This window comes from Balaenoptera physalus (assembly GCF_965194825.1).
Source record: "Balaenoptera physalus genome assembly, chromosome: 6".
Classification (NCBI taxonomy): domain Eukaryota; kingdom Metazoa; phylum Chordata; class Mammalia; order Artiodactyla; family Balaenopteridae; genus Balaenoptera; species Balaenoptera physalus.
Window position 1 is genome coordinate 114,005,777 of NC_138885.1, and position 24,674 is coordinate 114,030,450.

General features: G+C 40.4%; 1 protein-coding gene across 2 annotated transcripts in view; it reads right to left on the reverse strand.

The window, feature by feature from the left end:
* LOC309662493 (cyclin-Y-like protein 1) overlaps positions 1–21,673 on the reverse strand; it is a 33,867-nt gene extending 12,194 nt beyond the window's left edge. The window contains exons 1-5 of one of the 2 annotated variants that reach the window (XM_082465250.1): positions 21,419–21,673; positions 12,203–12,277; positions 10,283–10,317; positions 4,132–4,232; positions 549–584 (exon numbers count right to left, since the gene is read on the reverse strand). In XM_082465250.1, coding sequence (XP_082321376.1) covers positions 549–584; positions 4,132–4,232; positions 10,283–10,317; positions 12,203–12,277; positions 21,419–21,644 — 473 coding nt within the window. In that variant the 5' untranslated portion in view covers positions 21,645–21,673. The remainder of the gene's footprint in view (positions 1–548; positions 585–4,131; positions 4,233–10,282; positions 10,318–12,202; positions 12,278–21,418) is intronic. The other variant, XM_082465251.1, reaches the window with a different exon arrangement.
* Between the last annotated feature and the right edge of the window lie 3,001 nt (positions 21,674–24,674).

The following is a 24,674-nucleotide window of genomic DNA, read 5'->3' on the forward strand; positions in this document are numbered from 1 at the left end:
TGTGGAAAATAGTTATTTTTCATTAAAAAAAATGATTTATGTTGAACACTGGGGTTCCCAATCAGGGGTGATTTCGTCCCCCAGGGGACTTCTGGCCATGGCTGGAGACAGTTTTGGTTGTCGTAATGTGGAGGGAAGAAGGTGCTACTGGCATCTAGTGAGTAGAGGCCAAGGGTGCTGCTATATATCCTATAACACACAGGACGACACCCCACAACAAAGCATTATCTAGCTCAAAATTTCAGTAGTGCTAAGGCACACCCTGTTTTAATATACAATGAATTTAATTTTTTAAATTCTCAATTTCAATTTCTAATACAGTAAATTATCAATATAACCCATATAAACAAATACTCTTTGGGATGCTCAGTAACCTAAGAATTAAGGGTCCTAAGAGAAAAATAAATGATTCACTTCTATATTGTAATAAAAGCACTCTAATAATAAAAGCTTATGCCAGTAACATCTATAGTTATTACCTAACACTAAACTTGATACCTTGTAAATTAATTAGCTGGAATAACAAGATAGGTTTCAAAAGAGCTCACCTGTTCTTGATGTGGTAATATATTGCTAAGGTCATACTGTGGAGGAAAAAAAATACATTGTCATCACTGATTTTTATCATATCAGGCCTGAAGACATTTTTAAAAAGGGGTTAGCAAGGAGGGAAGACCTTCCAGAGGCCCAGTGGCCCCGAAATCCTCGAATTCAGAACAGTACCACATGGGTGCTTTCCCCCTTGTTTTAGGTTCTTCAGCTTTTAGCAAAATTAGGAGACCCAAAATGCTAGATATGCTGTTAGAAGGCATGTTTTGGTTGATTATTATAATATATAAATTATTACATATGTCCCCTGTCATTTGTCCTTCTACCCACAAAACCTTCTGTCCTGTACAAGTTATATCTATCTATACACATGCTTAAATTTAAGCCATATAGTAGTTTGTGTGTGGGGGTGTGTGTGTGTGTGTGTGGTTGTTTTGTTAGCCCCTGCATTTCAGTTGATTTAGTTCGCTATCCACCTACCCATCCGTTTTCCATTATTTCCCTAAAAGTAAATAATAAAAGTGCTCTATACCAAAATGATTTCAAATCACTTTTACATAATTATTAGAAAATTTAATAGCAAAATTTTATAGCCACAAAACTGATGATAGGTCTAGCTATCCTGAAATAAGCAGTGCTAATAAGACAGCATAATACTACACAGTATCCTATTAATGACAGGTATTTCCAAATTATTTTAAATAAAGTATTAACGAACAGATAGATACAAGTCCTTAGGTAGTCTTTTTTAAGTTACTATATTCCTAAGTTATTCACAGATGTTGTATATTAGGCAACAAAGGGGTTCTCTGGTTAAGTTATATGCTCCCCTTTGTTCTCAGTGTCTAAAATGAAACTCAAAATAATTGAGGGAAGGCAAATCTGAATTTTAGAATAGGTCTATAGAATCTTAGCACTTGTATAAAGGCCTGTAACACCGTTAGCATCAAAGATGGATACTTCTATAGTGCTTCCAAGTTTCATCTTCAAATTGATTTTAAAATCACAGCATTAGAAGTTTTATGATGGAAAGGACCACTGAACCGTAGATGACATTTAATTAAACCACCCATTTTACAGATAAGGGAACCAAGGCTTAAAACTGACTTACCTAAGGTCCCACTAATTATCAGAAGCAGTTCTCTTTCTCCTGCCCTCTAACCAAATAGTGGCTCCCAAGCTCAGCTGCACACTGGGATCATCTGAGAAGCTTTAAAAACTGCCTGGCTTCTGCTTCAAGATGTTCTGATTTAACCGGCACTGGGTATGACTTGGGCATCAGGACTGTTTTTAAAGATCCCCAGATGACTGCAGCGTGCAGCAAAGTTTAGGGATGAATGAGTTAGGGTTAAGATCGGAGAATCACTCGGGATGCTTTTGTCCATATAATCATGCTTCACATCATTCCCCATCTTGTCAACAGGTGTGTGTGCGTGGGTGAGAGAGAGACAGACAGACAGACAGACACACAGACACTGTGTCTTGGAGGCGGGGGCAGGCGGGTGGACTTTGTGCATCCAGAAACATATATCTTGAAAAGTTGCATAAGTGATTCTAATAAGGCTCACCTACCCCACTGAGAACAGCTACCCCACTGAAAACTAACCCCATGATAAACATTTTCAAAATCATTCCTAAAAGCCAATTGGCCCTATTAATTTTCTCAGTAAACCTTTATTTCACCAATAATGAATGTGATGAATGATCATTTCTAAAACTTCATGAGAGCAAATTAAAATTTACTGTACTTCCAAAAATTAGACTAGGTCGGGAAAAAAAAGGATGAAACCTTCTTGTCTGAGCAAGGTAAATCTTTTTTTTTTTTTTAATTTTATTTAATTTTACTTAATTTGGGATGCATGGGGTCTTTGTTACTGCGCGCGGGCTTTCTCTAGTTGCCAAGAGCGGGGGCTGCTCTTTGTCGTGGTGCGCGGCCTTCTCACTGTGGTGGCTTCTCTTGTTGCACGGCACGGGCTCTAGGTGCGTGGGCTTCAGTAGTTGCACACGGGCTCAGTAGTTGTGGCTCGCGGGCTCTACGGCACAGGCTCAGTAGTTGTGGCGCACGGGTTTAATTGCTCTGCGGCATGTGGGATCTTCCCAGACCAGGGCTCGAACCTGTGTCACCTGCGTTGGCAGGCAGATTCTTAAACCACTACACCACCAGGGAAGTCCCTGAGCAAGGTTTACTTTCAAAGTACTTTTGAATTATATACTGGACATCAGACTCTTTTGAATTCAAAAGAAGCTGCGACTCTAGCCAAAGTAGAGTGGTTTTTGTACCCACAGATTCAGTGTCTTGGCTGAAGAAAAACATTGAGTGATTATGTGATAAGTGCCCAAACTCAGGACTTTAGAGATGGGGCTCAGTTTTTGCTGAAACATGACTTGACTGCAACTATTATTGTAAGCAAGAGAGGAAAGTTACATTATTATGACTGTGAACTTGCTGTCTTTAATTAAAGTAGAAGTTACTGATAATTTAAATAGCTAAAAAAAAAGCTGGCACATTAAAAACCAATTAAAAATACAATTAGCTTATAAAATTAAGACAACAAATAAAATTAAGGATAAGGACATTAATATTTTCAAATAGCATTTCCCAAACTGTGTTCTGGAAAATCAACATTCATATCCTAAGGAGATGTTAATGTTTCGTGGACAACCGCGAGGGAGGAGGCAAGAAGCTCTGCATCCCGTTTGGTTTTTTTCTCTTAAATAAGCTTGAAAGGTTCATCATTAGGGTGTTTTGAAAGTGCATCTCCAATTGTGGACTATGAGGTGCTCCCAGAAATTAAAGAATAGTTTCCATCATCATGACACTGTTCGTGTCTCCTTAAGTATAAGCCTGACCACAGCCATGTTTCCGAAACCTCACCTCTTTTATTGTTCTCTGCTGTGAGTGATACAGTGTGTTGGAGATATATATATATAAACAAAACTTAAATGTGTCTATTAAGTTAAAACCTCAGTTGAACAAATTTCATCTACAAAGAAATTAAGCTTGAGTGTGTATTTCTTAAGACTGGTTTGATATATTCTCCCCCTCTTTGGGGGACAGGAAGGAGAAGTAAAATTTCATACAGAAAGAGTGCAGGAAAAAAAAAAAAGCACAGTGGGATAAATCTGACAAACTCCAATTAAATTTAAATGCAGATTCGCTTTGGTGCCAGCAGGGGACAAGCTGTTCCTTCTTCTAAGAGCAGCTTCCAAAGTAGTGCACGTTGTTTGAGGACTACAACTCATACAGTAATAATTGTCTCTAGAAACAGCCAATCAAAAGCACCTCTCTTTCTCACTGTGTTCAACAATGGCTTAGCAACAGAAACGCGTCAAATAAAGATTTATACTTTTTCTGGGATTTCTTATTTGCTAACTGACTTTCCCTTCTATCATGCGCTCTAAGATTAAAATGGAAACTGAAAATTCATATTTAGGTCCTTGAAATCAATCTATAGTTGACACCAGTTTTTTAACCTGATCACTGAAAAGGACAATTCAAATGAATGAACTTATGTATGGCTAGGATGCTTTTAGCGATAAGGGGGTCTGTCACTCAGCCCTTGGCAACCTACTTGTACTCACCATTTTACTGTGGTTCTAAGATTAGGCTGGCTGACCGTGCTGTCATCTAGAAATATTGTTGAGCATGAGCTATACTTTTTAGTAAGCTGCCCTGGAGATACCTGAAGGGGAAGGGAAATAGAAGAAAATGTCACAGTAAGTTAAACCTATCAAGTGTGTGTTTTTCCTCGGTTAAAATGTCAAACGATAAAGCATTAAGATTTTTCTTACACTCCATGAACTGCCTGAGTGTGATATCATGTGCAGCTCTATGGGAAACCTCTATACTCTGACTTCCACAGACGAGCTTTGAGAAATGGGTTATAAAATGCTGCCTTGATATAGTACCTATAATCAAACCTGGCAAGCACCTATTATAAATTACCTTTATAATAATGTAAAAAGTTTAGAATAAGATTTCAGGGTTTTTTCCTTAAGCAATGAAATGCAGCTGAGATTTCCTATTTCTATTCATTTACTACAATAAAACGTAATGCTTTATATAATACCGATGTAGGAGCATTTCACTGCAGTAAATGAACACCAATAATAAATGTTCAGGAGACAGTGTGACGAAACAAACGTTTTCCAATCAGAGGCTGGGCATGCCAGGGCTGCTCTATCACTAAAAAGCTGGGGGCCATAAGTCTCTCTGGGCCTCAATTTCCTTATCTGGAGGACAAAAAGGTACTGCTTAAAGATTCTCTCGCATCCAAAAAAAACGGATAAAACAACTCTGAGAATTTAACTTCTCACTTCATGTTTAAGTAAGACTGCCATTACATTACTCAAGTGAGAACCTCAGAGAATACTTGCCATTCATTTCAAAATTGTACTAATTCTGTTCTACGTGTTATTTGACACTCCTGCCTCACCCATGCTGCTCTCTGCCTGCAATGCCTTTTTCTTCCTCCTGTCCCAGCAAGCTTGACCCCATCTGCCTCTAGGATCCCTTTGCCAGCAGGCACACCACAAAACTTCTCACTTTCTGCACACTCACACATCTAATTTACCAACTGTTCCATGGTCTCAGCTGCTTGCATAGTACCACCCTCTTAAGTAAACAAGCTTCTCCAGGTTAGGAAGATTCTTCTCCTACCTCCAGCTACTGAGCACAGAATCTGGGACAAATTAGGATTCGACAAGTGTTTGAGAAATTATTTAAGATCAGTTACAACTGGAGGTAAATCTTACTAAAGGTACAAATTCGTGAGAATTTATCTACAGTGGTGTTGGATAGGTGACAAAGAACTTTTTGAGACCCTCTAGAGAATGAACTATCTTTAAAACACTTTAGAAGTATCCATTTATTTGTGAAGAGCCCATGAACACGGCAATAGTCAAATACTAAAATGGCCTAAACTATGTTAGGACAACTCTCTTCCTTAAAGTAAGGCCAATAACCAAATCCCAATCACTGAAAGCCACTGGAAGGAAGAGTAGCATTCTTTAATACCACAGAATACGAACAATTTTAAAGCTGGGTTTTGGTTTTTGTTTTTGTTTGTTTACTAATTCAGATGAGCCTTCCTTCCTCCTATTCATATAAAATAGTTTTCACCATGCTGTCACACTCTCCCATCAATGTCCTCCACAAATACATGAAAGGTGAGGCAGGGAGAAAATCTAGTTGATGCTTTTTAAAATACAGAGCATTTAAATAAAAATTGCCAGTATCCAATAATCAGAAATATCCAAATGGCATATATAAAACACCATTTTGCTTGTTTCAGATGCTTTATGCAAAGCCACTTATTCCTTATTAACAAAAAGTTCTAGATGTAACATATTTGAAACAGTATCACTATTTGGAAGACTAATTTCTCCTTCAAGCTAGAAATGTTTTAAACTAAAACTCTGATATGGTCCTTAAGCTATTTGGTTAATGTGTAATTTTAGAATCTCAAAAAACAGATACAGCATGAAAAATGAAAATTCACTCATTCAAATACTTTGATTCTAAACGAAGCAGGTTATCTTTTAAGGTCACTACTATTAGGGTATAATATGACATACACTACACGTAATAAAAGTCAATTCTGACCAAAAATCTATATATATGAGGGGAATAAAAATAGTAAGGAAATGTACCAAAATATAGACTAGTTGGTAGAGCTTTGGGTGCTATTTATCCTGTTTTCCTCTATTAAAAACTTTTTTTTCTATTATGAATGTATATTGATTTGTCTTTGGAAATATTACTGCTAAAACATTTAAAATTTTTAATTAGATGTGCTCTATAATCCTATGGGGGCTCATTTAAGTTGTATCAGCAACTTACAGTCTACTGGCTCGATCCTACAAAAGAAACACTTCCACAGGCCTACTCCTGAAACTATTCAAACTTTCCAGCATCTAGTGTTCACTAAAGGATGGCAGAATTGAAGCCTCTGAGCAAAGCCTAGATATGTTAGCTGCCAGCAGATTACTTTCCTCTCATCTTGCTTGAAAATTTAAGATAACTGTCCCTTATGATTAAAGCTTTACCATTGCTGGCTCACAACCTCAATAAACTGCACTGACACACATAAGGGTATAAAATGCAAATACAAAAAAAAAAAAAAACAAGTAGCAAAAAACACTACTGACAGTTTAATGTTCATAGGTATTATTTCAATTGGTCACTGAAGAAGAATATTTATCTTCATTCAGCACTAAGGACAAAATACATGGACTTTTACAATCTTTATAAGGGGAAAGGTTGCTTAGTAGACTGCAGGTTTAATGGTGAAGACTAGAAAATAATCATACCTAGGAGGCTAGTAAGTAACAACCCTCAAAGCTTATCATTAAAGGTCAAGTACCTGTTGAAATCCTGCCCCCACCCAATGACTCTTCCCATTGTGCCTACTGCCTCTGATTTTAACCCATTAAAAGAATAAAGCTGGAGAGAGCTAGAGTACGAAGTGCGGCAACCCGAGTCATGGCAGGACAGGCATTTAGAAAGTTTCTTCCCCTCTTTGACCGAGTATTAGTTGAAAGAAGTGCACCCGAAGTTGTAACCAAAGGAGGCATTATGCTTCCAGAAAAATCACAAGGAAAAGTATTGCAAGCAATGGTAGTAGCTGTTGGATCAGGCTCTAAAGGAAAGGGTGGAGAGATTCAACCAGTTAGTGTGAAAGTTGGAGATAAAGTTCTTCTCCCAGAATATGGAGGCACCAAAGTAGTTCTAGATGACAAGGATTATTTCTTATTTAGAGATGGTGACATTCTTGGAAAATATGTCGACTAAAATAAGTCACTATTGAAATGGCATCACGTGAAGCTGCCCGTTCCCCCAATGGCATCACGTGAAGCTGCCACTGAAGTTCTGAAATCTTTCATCCTGTAAATAATTTCCGTGTTTCTTTTATAATAAAGTAATGATATCCAAACTAATGATATTCATTGTCTCTGAAATTTCGTTTTCTCTGTATTGATTTAAACATTCCCAAATAAAAGTATATAAATGAAAAAAAAAAAAAAAAGAGAGAGAATAAAGCTGAAGTTCACTTTTTTCTTCCCCCTTTTCACAAGTTTTGGATACGTTTATTAAGAATCAATGACTTTCACTGAAAAGTCTGTAATACTCCATCTATGTTGCACATTAATGGACAATATGGTAGGGTGAGTGGTTTGAATAGAATTCATACTCAAGGCCTTAGTAGAAAAGTATAATATTCTAATTATAGGTATAATCAAAAATATTGTCTGAATTAATATCGTTAATTATATTGCATTAAACTTCAAACTCAGAACCTATATTCAAAGAATAAATCTAAGTTTGAGTAGACTGACCACAAATCTATTTCCTCTCCCCCTTCTTTCAGATATCATCTCATTAGAATTAAAGGCATTTTTTAAAAAAGCTATACATAAGACAGGATAAACAGCAGATGATTTTTAATGTTTGAAAGGTGAAAAGACTAGATAAAGGAGTGGTAACTGACATGGCAGAACAGAGGAAGCACAACCTTGGTACCTACAGAGGCTGACTAGGACAGGAACAAGAAAACCAGTTTGTCTTACAGAACCCAAGGCAGGCTCAGAGTTCAGAGGCGTGGTCCCCAAATCCTTGCAGTGAGGCCCATCAGTTAACGAGTTGTCCAAGTGATGCTTCCAATTAGATCTTAACAGACAGCCAAGGACCATCACACGTTTGAGGGAAGCCCCCAACAAGTAAGAGATCAAAACAGGAAGAAGGAATGGGACTTCCCTGGTGGCGCAGTGGTTAAGAATCCGCCTGCCAATGCAGGGGACACGGGTTCGAGCCCTGGCCCAGAAAGATCCCACATACCACAGAGCAACTGAGCCCATGCGCCACAACTACTGAGCCTGCGCTCTAGAGCCCATGAGCCGCAACTACTGAAGCCCGCACGCCCTAGAGCCTGTGCTCCGCAACAAGAGAAGCCACTGCAATGAGAAGCCCACGCACCCAACAAAGAGTAGGCCCAGCTCACCGCAACCAGAGAAAGCCCACGTGCAGAAACCAAGACCCAATGCAGCCAAAAAATAAATAAATAAAATAAAATATAAGGACGCTTTAAAAAAAAACAAAACAAAACGGGAAGAAGGAATTGATGGGAGTGATAAAAACTCAGGAGCAAATGAAAACTTGAAATTGCATCAGTGAAAAAAAGAATGACAGGATATAAGAGAACTCTATAAATTGAAAATAAGGTAGACAAAACAATATATTCAATAGAAGGATTAGAGCACAGTCAAGGAAATCTCCAGGAAGCAGGACAAAAAGACAAAATGCAAAGCAGGAGGGGAAAAAAGTTAGCGATCTGGTAAGTCTAAGACTTCCAACATCTGAATAATAGGAACCTGGAAGAAAAAAACAGAATATCAAAGAAACACACCAAAAAGGTCTATACCAAACCAAATTATGAAATTTCAAAATCCCAGGGAGAGGGAAGGTACTAAAAGGTTCCCGAGAAGGAAGGGATGGGGGAAAATGACTAAAATCGGTAATGTACAATGTACCATACAATGTCAACAGGTTTAAGAGCAACAGTGTAAATGAGAAGATGAGAGGGAAATGTCTTTAGAACGGCAAAAATTAGTTTCAACTGAGAATTCTATACTTTATCAAATAGAAGGAGTTTCAGAGAGGCTAGATCTCTCTAAACTTTCTGCCCATGTGCCCTTTTCCCAGGAAAATGTGCTCCAGTAAAACAAGGAAGTATAACAAGACAAGAGGGAAACAGAATCTAGGACATAGGGGATCCAACATAAGAGAGCAGAGTTATGTGAGATCCCAGATGACTTCACACAGATATCCCAGGAAAAGAGGCATAGAGCAGGCCTAGGGGAACACTAGTCTATATGGGAGTAGGAAGACAAAAGATTGGGGCAAAGTGTCTCCAAGAAAAAAATGGAACAGATGTGGCTTAGTAGACGGAAAATAGTTTTCATAGGCATGTGACAAATGTTAAAACATTTGGGGAAAAAAATAGCTGTTAGAAAACAGGCAAGTGAATATAGTCAGGAAATTAATTCCACAGAAAAAATGAAGAATGTGAAAGCAGGGAGACCGGGCAGGGAGCTACTTACTGCATTTGGCTGTGTGAGATCACGTTGGCTAGGAAAAGGGGGATTGGGTTATCCTAGAGAAGTGCAGAAGTGCTCCAATTTCATTAATATTTAAGAAAAAGAATGAAGGGTGTACAAGGAGGAGGCACAGTCAGAGAACTATATGGCTCAGCAATGCACAATATTTGCAGAGTCGTAGTAATGTAAACATTGATTCTGATTTAATAAAAACTGATACATGTTGAGGGAACACAGGGAGGGAAATAACGTCATGGTGGAGCGAAGAAGCTCAGCTTTCACCTGCTATGACAAGAAGTCAATGGACAGTGCTAAAAATTAACTTACCTGTTATACTTTTATTACTTTGGTTAAAAAATAAGATCAAAAAAATAAGGCAAAAGAATTTAAGGCAGATCTTTATACTACAACCGTATTAGTGAAATTTAACGTAAATGTCAGAACCCTTAAAAAATGGGCACTACTAAGTCAAAGACTTTCCTGAATCCATTTGATAATTAGGAAAATAGAGATTTAGAAAATCTACAAAAAAGAGGTCCATGCTAACAGTATTGGATCCATCATATTTTTAGGAATCATGGCAGACATATTTTTAATTCAAACTATTAATTTCTTAACTTTTCAACTGTTTACTTACATGGTTGAAATGGTTGCTCCTCCTCTTTTCCCGCACTAAGAATAAAAAAAATTAACTGATGAATTCTGATACAAATGCCATAGAAAAATAAAAGTAGTCACTAATTATCTGATGGATTACCAATAACACAATGAGATAGAATTCCATTCTATTTTTTAAAATAATTTCCAACAAAATATATAATTTAAATCACCCAGCAAGATGAGTCCTATAAATAAAATCTAAAAACTTAGTTTCACTTTTTTGACCTAATAGATATTCTGTATTAGGCACAAATGAAAGACTCCCCATTTACAAAAGAAAAGGACAAAGCAAATCAGGCCAGGTGAGAAACTTAGCTAATAAAAAAATGTACCTGCTGCATAGCTGAACTACTAGCCAGGAGTATTTTCTCAGTCTTCATTTACACACAGCTTACTTTAATTACCACAATCTACAGATGACGACTCTAAGAACCAGTTTCTGGCCAGGCACTCGTCTCCGAACGCACCAGGATCTCTGGAAGCATCCTGAACCACTTAATGGTAACCTACTCAAATACCTTACTGAAAAAATACACAACTGGAAAGTAACCTATGTTAAACGTAAATTTTAAAATGAGTGTGCTGACCTAAATGAACATATCTACAGCACACAAAACGGTTTTGCTCCAACAAAGGCCAGAAGAATAAAAGCCTGAAGAGGGTCTTAGGCCACACTCTTGCTCACATTGCCTCCTTTAACTCCAGACAGGCATCACAGGCACGGATTCCTTAAGGCTGAAGAGAGAGACAGGCATGGGACAGCTTTTCTTTTACTGTCTCCAGAGCCCCTCTACATGTGAGCAGCTCATGGCTCTGGAAGAAACTGAGAAATAGAGCAATCCTAACCAGAAAGGAGTGGCTCAAGTACACACACTAGAAAAATGCAAGTTAGAAACCCCAGGAGCTTCCAGGTTGGTGAGCATGTAGTACCCTTGCAGAGGGCATCAAAGCTCTGTGCCCTGTCCCCATGCCTGGCCCTATGCATCTCTTCCATCTGGCTGTTCCTGAGTTATATCCTTTTATAAAAACCAGTGATCTAACGGAAAAAAACCAAAAGCAAAACAACAACAACAAAAAACCAAACCTCCGTTTTTTATTGTGCTGCATCACTTTAAATATTATGGAATGTTCACTTCTTGTATTCCTGCTCTCGTAATCAACTGAAAAACTTGGTCACGTATGGCTTTTTAGCAAATAAACTAGGATTTAACATAACATTCAGGAAGACAAGCAGGCAAGCAGGAGTGCAAAAAATTCTACGGTTCTGATTCTCATCTTAAAACAAGGAGGACACAGGAAATGTATATGAGTTTCACATGCTGAGGATAATCTTCTGGAAAACCCCATATGGCATGTTGCTCTTATTACCCTGGCACAGCACTACATTAGGATGAGAAAGTTTTGAATAGCTTAAAAGTTCTGAGTAGCATAAATCTGGATGTGAGATAGGCTCGTCTGGTTGAACACTGTGTAAAACAGGGCCAAAATCACAAGGCTCAATTCCCACATATAACAACTGATTTTTCTGATTTGACCAAATGAAAACCTAACTGTGACCTAAACCCTATCATTTGTCTTTAACATATGTGCTCTTCGGAGCAAGGGGAAAAGGACAAAGTAGCATGGAGAAATAGACCACATCTAAATCATGTGGCCAGTTGACTATGTTGATAAAGAGGTGGCAAAATGTATAAACAGATAGTCTAAGTGTTCTCCTCCCTAAAACACTGACAACTAAAGGAAACTGTATCATCAACATATTAAAATAAGACAAGTGAATACATAAAAAAGTGAAACATTTAAACCACTGTAAGAGTTTTTCTAAATACCTCCTATAATACACAAAACAAAAACAGTTTTCACTCTTTTTCTCAGGGAAAAAAAAGCATTGCCTTACCATCTGTTTGAGATTTGCTCGGAAAAATGGTGCTTGCCCTTGGGTGGTCAGAAGGGTTTGGTTCCAAAGCTAAGTCTGTATAGGAAGAAGAGAAAAAGGTGTGGTGATTTAGTTGAGTAGAAAAATACATGATTTTAAAGATAGCTACACATTGATTGAAACCACTTATTAATAGTCTTGAGAAGAGCTTTTAGTAATGACAAAAAGGCAATTTTAGTAAAGGCACAATATAAAAATTCTATTGGGAAACAGCAAAATTGTAGAAACTCTCCATACATGTGGAGAAAAACCATGGCTATGTCTTAGACTTCTTTAACTTGCACCTAAATAATCTATGCCATTTTTAGATGAATCATATATGTGACTCCCCTCCTATTTATCAATTAAAAATTCAGTCACCCTCTTTTAAAGCTGATATTACTAGCACATTCCAGGAACAGTCTCAAGAAGCAAGTTATGCTGTGGCCAACTACTGTCAGATACCAGCTCAATATATCAAATATGCCAAAACGAAGTGAGTTGCTTTTGGCAAATGTTCTTCAGACAATCAAATGGCTAATTCTAACTCCATTCAACAAATGAACTCATTTCATTGGCTGTGGTTTATCTGGGGGCTATTCATCATGGCAGATTTAAGAGGACTACATAAAAGTTCAATGTTCTAATCTAGAGGAACACTTCCATGAGAGTGATTTTTAACTTTGCCCTCTATTTCCAAAGCTAAACTCACTTCTTCATTCCACGCTGCATGATTAATTTGGGGCTTCAATAAGAGTACTTTCTGGAGCAGATCATAGGGCTACTAGAAAAAAATTTTGGCCATACCTACACGAAAAGGTGGGTCTGCCTGTAGCCCACCTTGCACCAAGGTGGGATAGCGTCTTCTATTTAGGCAGAAATACAAAACAAGCACAAGCTACCACACAGGATAGTAAGGTTGTTGTTTCAAACAAACAAACAAACATAAAAGCCCTATGACACTTCCTCAGCAAAGTCCATCTCAAACCATTTAACCAATCTTTTAAGAAACTGGACCAAGATTCAGATAAAGAGTAATGGTTAAGGCAATTATTTCCCAAACCACATAATAACTGATCTGTTTTTGAAAGATGGCTTTGATGGTCAAAGTGAAATACAAATATATCCCTGCCTCTTAGAGAATCCAAAGAATACACACATTGATATATTAAAAACTAATTAGTCTAGTAGTGAATTCTGTCTAACCCAGCATTTCACAAATGTATCTACCTAGAATCCCCTTTTCCCACCCAGAAAGAATGTGGCACGAACAGTAATTTTGGACTTCCCGTTTTAACAGGAATCTGAGCCATCCATTTTAATGTCATTGCCAGCACTAGTAATTTACAGAGCTAAACCAACTGCTTTGTTCTTCATGAAAATTCCTTCACTGAATTTGAAGTTTATCAAGCTGCTTTTGGAGAAAATATTCTATTCAACATTTTTATGTAAAAGACCCATACAATTATTTTAAAGTTTTTTTCTCCTACATATTTGAAAAATTAAGACAATGGGAAAATAAATTATTTCAGCTGTACACAAAATGGCAGGCAGAGACTTTCACAGCTGCCTCTAACCTATAGCTTCCGAAAGAATTCATGACTACTTACCTATACCAAAAAGAAAGTAAATAGACTACATTTGAATCTAAAAAATAAGCAGAAATGTTTGCAAAGTAGCTGTCTTATTTATCAGTGTCTATGGCATGGTAAAACTTAACAATTTTCAATGGAAGTCCAGGAAAATTAAGTGCCAGAATCAAAGAGAAGCAAGCTTTAACACACACACACACACACACACACACACACACACACACACACACACACACACACACACAGCCGCCAAACCAAGATGTGCTACTACAGATCTAAATACAAAAGTCAAGAAGGCTGGGATAAAAGAAATGACAACATGCAAAAAAAAAAAAAGTAAACTTAGCCCAAGTGACCAGAAAAAAGCTGGCACTCTCCCTACTCTATCCTAGGGGGTTCAAAGGTAGGCACAGGATCCAGGAACGGCCAATCAATCACAGCTGTCCTGGGGCTTGCCAAGAAAAGAGAAAGGCAGAACTGTACTCTAGGATCCTTAGCTAGTCTTGAGCTGCTGGACACTCCCCTTGCTATCATGAGGGGAAAGGCTTTTCAGGAGACATCAACAGAGGAGAGCAGAACTGAGGAGATCATTTAACTCCTGGGTCAAGTAGTGCTTAACTCTGTGATGTTCTTTTAACTTGCAACTGAAGGAGACCTGGTTAATCAGCAGTACTGATGATCACACTAAAGGTGGGGAAAGGTAAAAGTCACTTGCTCATTCCTTTATCAAATATCATGAACAAAAATCTGCATGAGACAAAACGATGCTCTGTTTAAAAGTTACACACAACCATTCACAATCATTAACACACAATGATTCACAACCGTTACTTTTAGTTGCTTTTCTTATACGTTAAAAAAAGCTCTAATTAGTGTACAATTTATGTCTTCTTGTTACTAACAAGCGCTCTCCACCCCACTGTTGCATATTTATTGTTTAATGAATACACACTGGCCCATCAAGTGTTATTCCTATACTGGACTTAGCCAATCCCCTATTGCTGGGGATTGGTGCTTACAAAGTTCTATTCTTAAAATATTATGAGGAAAATCTTTATGTACATAGTTTTTTAAAATAATGGTTTTATCTCCTTAGCAAAGATCTTCGGAAGTGGAATGACTAAGCCAAAAGGTTAGATCACTTTCACGGCTCCATGTACAATGCTAAATTGCTTCCTAAAGAAGGTGGGGGGCACATTAGGGTATAATGCTACCAATCATGACATTTTGAGTTCCTACCCTTGCTTTGGATACTTGAAAAAAAAAAAAAAAATTCCTACTGATATGAATGAGGAACCTCACTGTAGATCTAATTTGTATTTCTTCTGATTACACAGTTTGACCATTTTCCCACAGTTATCAGTGTTATTTCCACTTTGGTGAGTTGGCCTATCATTTGAATGTACTGTAAACACCAGGGCCCTACTGCTGTCAGTTTGCATGAGGTTTTCAGAAAATATTAATCTTTTGTTTATAGCCTATATAACTAACAATTTTCTATATAACTTGCACTTTTTGCTAATGAAAAATACCACATCACTATCTTATAGAATGGACATGTGAGCCATTAGACAGTAAACTCATACATACACACAATATTTCTGCACTTCCCATGAACTATCTTCCCAAGAGCCTAAGGAGACTATGATAAAACCTACCACACTCTTCACTATCACAAAGGTAAGACTGCCAACTATTAAGCAAAGCTTTACCACCCACCATCCCTCTCATCCCTCTCCCCACCACATGCACACACAGTAATTTAGAGACTTCAGGGAATTACTGTGCATTCAGGAAATTACATGGATTCTTCCGAAAGTTATTTCTTTAGAAACCTCTAAGAATGTTTTACCCGGGAGAAATATTCTTGAGCTCATGATTAGGGGTTATGATTAAAACTGTATTTTAAGACCCATCATTTTTGTATTATCAATTTAAATTGCAACTTATTTGACAGCATGATAGGTCGATGTAGAAAAAGTATGATTAAAAAAAAATTAAACTCGGTCTTCATGTAAACATTCCTCAGAGGAAACCTGTAAAACACCACCGACACTGAGTACTGTTTTTCCTCCAATCTAAGATTCTACCAGTTGTTAAGATCCATCTCAATTGCAGTTGTTAAAAGTGTGAAAACATAGGCAACTGAGAACAAATGAAATGCATTACTGAAGGCTAAAAGTGTTAAAACTATGCTATCAAACTGTCGATAAATGATTTGTCCTTGTTAAAATATTAGAGGGAGAGGGAAGTGACCAAGAAAGCATCTGACAGAAGCAGCATATTTCAGAAAGCGATTAATATCGACATATTGATTTCAATATATTCCAAATAAACAGGAGATGTCAGCAGTTTCTGGGCCAACTGCTGAGCACCAGTTTACTTAACGGTAACCACTGCATTTACTGAACTGCCCTAGCATCCCTATACTGTGCAGTGTATTAGTTTTATGGCTCATAATACAAACATTACAATCTTTACAATTACCATGTAAACTGATGATTTCATCTCTTTGCGTCCACACTTTCCACCGCAGTCAGGGAGTTCCTGCCAGCCAGCCCTGAGCTGGGCTGCCTCACCAGCGGGTACACAGCAGGCTCCTGCACCTGCCAGGCTACTGCTCACCCAAGCCTTGATCCTGCTTTCCTAGCTTCTGACAATCCTGGCTTCCAAACTTCCCAGCTCTGGTTTCCAACTGCTTCTGTACCTGCCTCTACCCTGGTTCTCAGTTTTGCCTTATTTTAATCCTCAATCAGTGTTACAGTGATCATGACTGAGAGGTGACACATAGGTAAGTACACCTGGCTTTATATATTTCTAAAGAGCACTTTACTCAGTTTCTTGGACTTTTAAGAACCTTTCTGGGTTGCAAGTTACCTTCATTTCATTTCACATTACGCAGTGTTACTGTTTTAACTCTTAAGTTTTATTACTTTAATACACTAAAACAACAACAACAAAAAAGGCTGAGAAAAAAGGTAGTATTCCAAAGAAGCTCACATAATGTCAACAATAAATTCTGTTCCTATATGCCATGCATTTGGAATTTACAGTCCTACTCTCTATCAATACTCATTTTTAAAACCTTGGACAACTCAATTTATACCTAAGAGAAGAATTCCTACACTACCTAACTCAGAACATGGTGAGAATCAAATGAAATGCAAGAGCAATCTATATACTACAGCCTATTTTAGACCCTTATTAATATCGCTTTTTTGTTCAAGCCACTGTTGGCTCTCACCTGAGCTACCGCACCAGCCTCCTAACTGGTCTCCCTCTCTGCTTCCTTCCACCCTTACAGTCTATTCTCACACAGTAGCTGGTCTGATCTCCCTCCGCCCTCTCTACCCCCCTTCCCTTTTTCTAAGAATTAACATCATTCCCCTGCATATAATCCTTCAATGGTTTCCCATTACAATTAGACTAAAATTCATATTTTTTGGTCAAGGCCCACTAGGCATACAAGGTCTTAATCCCCCATATTCCTCCTGGCATTCATTCACTCAGCTGCAGCCACCCATCTTTCTGTCCTTGGCACGCATCAAGCATATTCCCTTCTTAGGAACTGCACAGAAGCCTCTTCTCCCACAGCCTCACACGGCTCTCTTAGGACTGCTCATGGGTCGCTTAAGGAGAGAAGCTGTCTTTAACCACCCCTTGTAAAACTGTCCTCCTCCCCAGCCCATTACCTTCATTTTCTTTCTTAGTGTTCTCACTACCTGATGTTATTCTTGTGTCGTCAGCCCCCAGGCACCTCTAGAAAGTAAGGACCTGAGTTAGGATACGGGTTTTGTCTTGTCTAACCACTGTTTGTCCTGCCTCTGGAATGGTGCCTAATAATCATGTTTCAGTGTACCCAAAACCAGTTAAGGTTTTCCCAATTTTCCCACATCATCTAAGATTTCTTCTAATGCTGTCTTTTGATGTGTCTGTCACCTAGGACCAGAGTTAATTTCAGATCTCTTAGAGTAGTAGTTTAGTTACTCAGAATCAAAGACACAAGACAGGTTACCAAGAACCACGAAAACCTAAAAGAGGAAATCTAATGTTCAGTGAAAAATCAATGGTAACTTTAATTTGGAAAAAGAACATTTAATGTTAAAATACCTTTACTACAAAATGACTCACCCTATGAATTTAATTAAGTCGTAAGACAAAGTGTACAATCAGAATGCTATAGAGAAGTATCAATACAATGCATCAGTTTTTATCTGTGTCCCCTGAATAAAGCATTATAATGGGATTATAAAAGATGCTCAACCATAAAGGCTGGGTAAATGAATTATGCTCCAAGGTTATTCGATGGCCCAGTAAACAGTTGGTAAAAGGCAGGCTGTAGAGCTATGCGCAGTTGCATGGAAATACATCACCCTGGAGCACTCTCTAGGTGTCAGCACGGTTACAGGAGCTTCATGTCGTTACTTTTCTTTATAACAAAAAGTTACAAAGTGGCACATAAAGAACAATCCCATCTTTGTAAAATAAACACAATGTTATGTTTATATGCATACAAAAGGTTCAGGAAGAATCAACACCAAAATATTAATAAAAATTCTGGATATTCTGAGTGTGAGTGAAGGACTTTTCTGTGTTTTCTCAATCTTTCACATCAAATGTTCATTAATACTGTCACCAAAAAAAGGAAAGATCTGTTGCTCAGAGGTTTTTCCACATCATATTGCCAATTCCTTCCCTACCCACTCTTCAGGGGGATGGGAGGTAGGGGTCACTTGAGAGAGCACCTTTCACCAGAAAATTAGCAAAGCTCCTAAGGTCAGAACATAAAGGCTGTATGAAAAGTTGATGAATAAAAATAAAATCAGATAATAGGACCGTAGCATCTTCTTTTCTATTATGACACTACCATCAGTTATATTAGATATACTGTTAAAGACAAAGTAGTAAAAAATTCTTTTGAGTCTATCTGAAATCTATACTACGTTCTTAGGAGTTACTTTTTTGAGATGGCTTGAAGAAATCATGTTCTTCTCCAATGTTTCTGAAGAACAAGACAGAGCATCATTTATGTACGATTTTCTCTAAGTAACCAAATAATTCTTCACTGTAGAAAAGCCAAAATGTTTTATATCTGAGTAGGTATTTCTCAGTTTCCAGGGAAACTGATACAAAATTGTCTGAAATAAAGACATGAAGAGCAAACTTCCAATGTGCCTGTACTTTATATTTGGTGTTCTGACCTTGTTTCTATGGAAACTTAATTAATAGGCAAATGCTGAAATTGAGGTTTCTCTTATCACTTTATCGAATGCCCCCCCAAAAAAGACAAATTGAAATGAAATTTTAACAATCATGTTAAACATAAAAAGGTAAATTCTGTACTCATGAACTCTATTTTTCCAGTTCCTGATTTAGCACTCCTTCCTTATCATACATAGTCGTATGCTAAATGCTTTTAGTACCTTACCTGCCCGCTTACCAGCTTCCCCTAATGTCCCTCTGTCCAGGGCATTCTCGGCTTCAATTGGATTTCACCAGAACAAACTCTTTAAATTATATCAACGTGTTTACCTGACTGATAAATTTAGGCTATTTCATGACTTCTACTTTTATTCATATCCATTGCAATGTATGTACAGACAGAGAATGGAGAGGTAAATGTTGCTTCTGAGTTGTGTACAATAAACTGGAATGGCAATAATCAAAACTGGAGTATGCTGAGATAGGCCTAACTTATGGATAAATTATAATAAAATATAAGGTGCACTCTAAACAGTTTCTTAAGCATCCCAAGAACTGAATTTGGCATATCTACCACCTCCCAAGTCTGTCTCTTTTGTTCAGTAGCTGTGTTACACAGTCATTTCAGATCTCTAAGTCTTGGCTTCTTCATCGGCAACAGAGGGAGAATATATACGGGCCTTATTTGTAGATGGAAGGGCCGAGTGAAATACACAAGAAAATGCATTGTAAATCTTAAAAGAATTCTATAAAGGTCCAATTTTCGTCTCTCATCCTACACTAGCCAACTACTAACTGTTTTTAAAAATCATTTAGAGGCTTACCTTATAGCAACAAGCAGAGCAGTTTTCACAAGTACTTACATGCTTTGTGTTTAAAGCTACAATTAATTCACATAATTTGTTCATTCTTTCACAATATCTAACGATTCTGAAAAGGGAGTACTTTCCACTTACAAAGCCACGTCCATCATAAGGGTGAATCCACAGGCTTCATTATTCTAACTTTTAAAGAAATTAAATAAACCCAACTAAAATTTAAATAGAAGAGCTGTAAGACATTTCGTCTATGAAATAATGAAATAATCTCTGGCATTTAAATGAAACAAATGGGCCAGTGGGGCTTTAACATCTTTATGATACAATGTTTTATACTTCAAAGAACAGTCTTTATTAAAGTGCCACTATGCTACCCAGAATTTTTTTTTTTTTTAACCTAGAGCCATCCCTTTCCAAAATTCTAGAGGCAAAAATCAAACATTTCCTCTCTTCTCTCTCTCCTCTCCTCCCCGACAACACCCACCCCCAGCCACTTAGTCTACAGAACTTTTACCTGAACATTCCTAAAGTTAAATAGTATTCTACTGGGGGGGGGGGGCGGAGGAGGAGGGAGCCATGGAGACATTTTTCTGCAGGATGGATGTGGTATGTTAACTCCCAAACCTTTATATTACAAATTACAATCTGAATTTGTTTTTTCTCCTTTGAAACTTCTGTCCAGCAGTCTCAGGAACCACCTCACCCCTCCCTTAGAACAGGCAACGTGCAAAAGAAGTCGGTTAAGGCTGTGCAACTGAAGACATACTTGTGTCAAAGTGGGAATTTAAAAGTAATCAGAACTCCATGGGGTCTCCTTTGGTAAAGAAAAAAAACCCAACAACTATTCTCTGCAGCCGTGGCAGTAACGTTTCACACCGTTCACAGTTATTTTAAGCCCCTCTCCCACCATTTTCTTTCCTATCGTGTTCAAATTATAGTTAGAAGGGATAAAGTAGCTTCTATCAGGGCGACTGAAAACATTAAAATCCAAAGAATTTTAGTTAAGAACACCACACTGACTCTGTCCATCTCTATTTTGAATTTAAATGACAAATCCTCTAATGTTTGTCTTAATTGTCTCGAGTATCAACTACCTTAAGGAATAGAAATCTGTCATCAGGCCCTTACCTAGTTCCTTCGCTTAGGTACCATCTGGATAGGGAGACGGGATGGATACGCCGAAGTTAGAGTATTTAAGTTTGCATTAAGAAAAGAGAGACTACACCAGAAAGTCTCTGCTAAGTCCCACGAGATGTTAAATAGAACCACGAACAGGAAGGGCCGCGGATTGGAGGGTCTCAGGCCGGGCTGGGAAATGGGAACGGGGGAAAGAATTGGGCATTCGGGTAGGGAAGAGGGAAGGAGACTGGCCGGACGCGACTGGTAAAGAATAAGGGGTGGGGACGCCAAGCAGAGCCAGCCTTCGTCCCCGGTGCCCAGCCCTGGGAGAGCCAACTCCGGGCAAGAAGGAGCCCTAGGCGGCGTCTCCCTCCCGGGGGACCCTGGGGGCGGCGGAGGCCAGAGGTAAGCCCGAGAGCAGACGGCGCCGACCCCGCGAGGGGCGAGGCGCGCCCGCCGCTTCTTACCTTCGGGCATCTCCCGGTCGCTGATGTGCTGCAGGTGGTGGCCTTCGCCACCTGCGAAATCCAACTCGGCGGGTTCCACGGTAGCCGCCGCCGGAGCTACTGCCACCGCGTTCCCGGCCGCCGCCTTGTAGACCTCAGACTCGCAGTCCGGCTCCGCTGACCCCCTGCGCCGGCCCGACTTGGGGCTGGCATTGGGGGACAGGCAACAACACAGCGAGTTCCCCATGGGGCGCCTTCACTCCTCGCCGCCGCCGCCTCCGCTCGTCCCCCGACTCTGCCGAGCACAGAAGCCGCCCCCTCCCCCAACAATGGCGCGGCGGGCACTGGCAGCCCCGGGCTATGCCGGGGCTGTGCCGCACATGCAGACGCGACTTCGCCCGCCGCTCTCCTGTCCGCCCAGCCGCCGGGGCCCCGGGCAGGGGTACGGCCCCGGCCGCACCCCTGCCCAGCCGCTGGGCCCCGGGCAGGGGTCCGGCCCCGGCCGCACCCCCGCCGCTGCCTCCCCGGAACCAACTAGTCTGTGAGGGCGGTGACCAGACCCGCTTATTTAAAAGGGCTGGGAACCAGACAAGCGCTGAGACGCGCAGCCACTGAGGGAGAGAGCGCAGCCGGAGCTCCTCCTCCTTCCGCTGCCACCTCCCGACTGAAAGTAGCTAGCCCGGCCGGCCCTTGCCTACCGGAATGTGTCCTTCGGTTACCTGGTTACGACGGACCAATCACGACCAGAGTTCCCTCCACGCGCCCTCCTCAGAGCGCAGGCATGTGACTCACAATGCCCCGCCCCCGCCCGCGGCTGCCCCGCCCCCCGAGCAGCGCGCCCCAGACTCTGGTTTCCATTCATCTCTCGCGCTCCGAGCTTTCCGGTCCTGCGGGAAGCGCCGCGGGAGTTTGTTAATCGAAGCCGTCCTGAGTCAGTGGGCTCTGTAGAAAGCCCCTGTTCGTAAAATGCCAGTTCAGTTAGCAACTCGCTTTCACTGGGTCCACAGTTGACTCATTTGATGTATTGCTCAACGAACTTAGTTTCACCCCAATTTTTGACCGTTTTTTATAACTGAATGCTCCTCCTGTCTTGCCTTCCAAAGAGTGTTAGTTTCCGCCTACAGTTTAACCATAGCAACCCCCGGGGCCCTGGTCCTACTCTCAATAAAGAGCTGTGGCTGTGTCTTGAATGAGACTCGAGGACACGTCACCCCTCCACTTCCTCATCAGCAAATTAGGGACCAAACTCCCCCCTCCCACCTCTGAGGCGCTGGGATTCAGCAACTCGCTTTTCTCGCCTGTTGCTCTCTTCCACGGCAGGAGTTTCCAGGTTTCCCTACTTTAGCCAACAACAACGCATAAAGCACGATTTTCTCATACAAACTTGAGAGTCACAAAGTGAAGTACCACGGTCTTGATTTGATGAAGATGATAACGATAGTTAACATTTGGCAAACACTATGCGCCCGCCCCCGTTCCAAGTGAGGTACTCATTTAACCCTCGGGAACAAAATCCTCAGAAACCTTCATTTTACAGATTTTACAGACGCTAAGTCACGTTCCCAAGGTCACATGATTGCTCAGGGGTGTGGCCAGGATTTGATCCCTGATTGTGTGGATCCCCAAAGGCACCTTATTGTGATCATCAGAAAATAAAGGTCGAAGTCAAATTTGGTTGGAAGTGGCATAGTGTATCAGGATTTTCTTTTTTTAAGGAGGAACAATTTTTTGATGTGGATTTTAAAATACTTTCCCTTCATTCAACATTGATTAGTCCCTCCTACATGCCAGGCACCCGTGTGTGAAAAATAGTCCTGCCCTCAGTGACCTCAGGCACGGTGAGAAAACAAAGGCTTAGAAAGCCCAACAGTCTGAGGTCACACTGCTGCAAAGTACTTAAACCTGAAATTCAAACCTAGATCTCTTAACCCCAAGTAGATGCTTGGGTAAAGAGCTTGGTTTTCTTCCCAGAAACATGAGAGCCATTGAATGTTGTGAAGTTAAGGAGTCACTATCAGGTGGTTTGTAGTGAGGTCACGCTTGAGAATAAGTAGGACTGATGGAAGCAACAAAACCCATTAAGAGACTTTATATTCATCTAAGAGAGGAGTGAGGGCTCAAACTAAAGGCAGTGGCAGAGATTGGAGTGGAGGGAAAGGATCTGAGGTCATCTGGGAGGTAGAATAGAAGTGCTCAGTGACTAGATATGGAGCGGGAAGGGGAAAAGAGAAGCAAAAATGGCTGCTAGGGTTCTGGCTTAGGGAACTATGTAGAGTGTGGTTACTTTTTCTTAGATAGTGCAGGAAAAGGAAGAGGTTTGGGAAGGAAGATCATTTTGGGTTCTGTTAAGCGGAACATGGAAATGGAGCTCTCTGGTTGAAAGTAAGCCTCTGCAGGCTAAGTCCATTTTGTGATATCCCAACTTATGTTTTCAAAAATAACACATTAGATTAACCAAGATGGCGGAGTAGAAGGACGTGCTCTCACTCCCTCTTGCGAGAGCACCAGAATCACAACTTGCTGCTGGACAATCATTGACAGGAAGACCCTGGACTTCACCAAGGAGGATACCCCACGTCCAAGGACAGAGGAGAAGCCACAGTGAGACGGTAGGAGGGGTGCAATCAGAGTAAAATCAAATCCCATAACTGCTGGGTGGGTGACTCACAGGCTGGTGAACACTTATACCACAGAAGTCCACCCACTGGAGTGAAGGTTCTGAGCCCCACGTCAGGCTTCCCAACCTGGGGGTCCGGCTACGGGAGGAGGAATTCCTAGAGAATCAGACTTTGAAGCCTAGTGGGAATTGATTGCAGGACTTTGACAGGACTGGGGGAAACAGAGACCCCACTCTTGGAGGGCACATACAAAGTAATGTGTGCATCGGGACCCAGGGGAAGGAGCAGTGACCCTGGGGGAGACTGAACCAGACCTACCTGCTGGTGTTGGGGGGTCTCCTGCAGAGGCGAGTGGTGGCTCTGTTTCACCGTGGGGATAAGGACACTGGCAGCCGAGGTTCTGGGAAGTTCTCCTTGGTGTGAGCCCTCCCAGAGTCTGCCATTAACCCCACCAAACAGCACGGGTAGGCTCCAGTGTTGGGTTGCCTCAGGCAAAACAACCAACAGGGAGGGAACCCAGCCCCACCCATCAACAGTCAAGTGGATTAAGGTTTTACTGAGCTCTGACCGCCACAGCAACAGTCAGCTCTACCCACCACCAGAGCCTCCCATCAAGCCTCTTAGATAGCCTCAACCACCAGAGGGCAGACAACAGAAGC